The sequence below is a fragment of the Grammomys surdaster genome, unplaced genomic scaffold (assembly GCF_004785775.1).
Source record: "Grammomys surdaster isolate TR1022 unplaced genomic scaffold, NIH_TR_1.0 125896, whole genome shotgun sequence".
NCBI lineage: Eukaryota > Metazoa > Chordata > Mammalia > Rodentia > Muridae > Grammomys > Grammomys surdaster.
Window position 1 is genome coordinate 3,225,131 of NW_021620720.1, and position 1,339 is coordinate 3,226,469.

The following is a 1,339-nucleotide window of genomic DNA, read 5'->3' on the forward strand; positions in this document are numbered from 1 at the left end:
CGTTCGCCGCCAGTGACGTAATTACGGCGCGCCCACTCCCGTAAATCAGTCGGCTGGTCTGCTCTAACTATCGGATCGGACGCCTTGTTCTGGTCGCTGCCCGCGACGTCATCACTGCGCGGCCACGTGTTGTCGCTGCGAACTTGTGACGTATTGAATACGCACTAGATCAGTCCCCGCGGCCGGAGCGTCCGTTTCGCGGCCGCCGCCGCGGGCGCGTCCGTCGGTCCGTCCGTCGGGAGGCCCCGCTCGCGGCCCCGCCTCCGCAGCCGCTATGCCCCCTGGGAAGCCCCTGCAGCCTCGGCTGCAGATGAAGGTAGACGAGCTTTTCCGGCGCTGGCTCAGCGATCCCGACACGCAACGCGAGCTCAGCGACGGCCTGCGGCGCATCCGCGATGACGTCACGACCGACCTCGCGACCCCCAACCCCGCAACCCCAGCGCCGCACCAGGGCGCCCTGCCGGCTCCAGGACCGCGGAGGACGACGGGGCACAGAGCGGTGAGTGCCTGGATCTCAGGGTGGGCAGGGCGTGTGACATCACAGCAGGACGGTCCTCTGACGTCACGGGGAAGCCCTGCAGCCTGGATGACAGTAATAATGGGCGGAGACGTGCGTCGGGGTCACATCCGGGTCACCGGGAGGGTCGTTGGGGTCATAGCGGCGCACAGGTCACGATGAGGTCCAAGGTCGAGGTTTACACGCGACATTGTGGACACATTCCTCAAGGATAGGTCAAGGGTCGCGCACGAGGTGGGGGGTATCACTGCCGCGGGGCGAGGGGAACCGGAAACACCGCTCACTCCATCCGGGAGTCTCCAGCCACGCCAAGGCCACTCCCCCGCCACAGCTGTCCGAGCCACGAGTGGAGTCACGTGACCTGGGGACTAACGAGGGCAGCGGGGAGCGGCCGCTTGCGGACGGGCGGATCCAGGGCGGATCCAGGGAGGACAGGGCCCCGAGTGTGACCCTGCGGTGACCCCTGACCTCTGACCTCTGACCCGGCGCGTCATGGCCGCTGCGCCGCCATGAATGGATCTCGCTGAGCGCCGACCCCGCCCCCCGGGGTCCCGGAGCCCCGCTGCCCCGCCCCCCTCCTGCCCAGTGCACATGCGCACGCGCACCCCGTTCTCGCGCCGCGACCCCGACGACCCTGCGGTGCGGCAGGCGCTGGCGGCGCTGGCGCGGGGCTGCGACCTAGTGTTCCCGTCGCGCTTTCGGAAGCGACTGCGGGACTTCCGGCAGGTGCGGCGTCGCGGGGGGGGGGGGGACGCGGCGTAGTGAGAGTGACGGGAGGGGCGTGGTCTCCGGTGCTGCGGGGTCAGAGTGACGGGAGGGGCG

At 69.8% G+C, this 1,339-nt stretch overlaps 1 protein-coding gene across 1 annotated transcript in view; it reads left to right on the top strand.

Annotated features, from left to right (window-relative positions):
- The first annotated feature begins 231 nt into the window (after positions 1-231).
- Ppp2r3b (protein phosphatase 2 regulatory subunit B''beta) overlaps positions 232-1,339 on the top strand; it is a 4,944-nt gene continuing 3,836 nt past the window's right edge. The window contains exon 1 of the mRNA XM_028752350.1: positions 232-499. Within this exon, the coding sequence (XP_028608183.1) occupies positions 275-499 (225 nt within the window). The 5' untranslated portion in view covers positions 232-274. The remainder of the gene's footprint in view (positions 500-1,339) is intronic.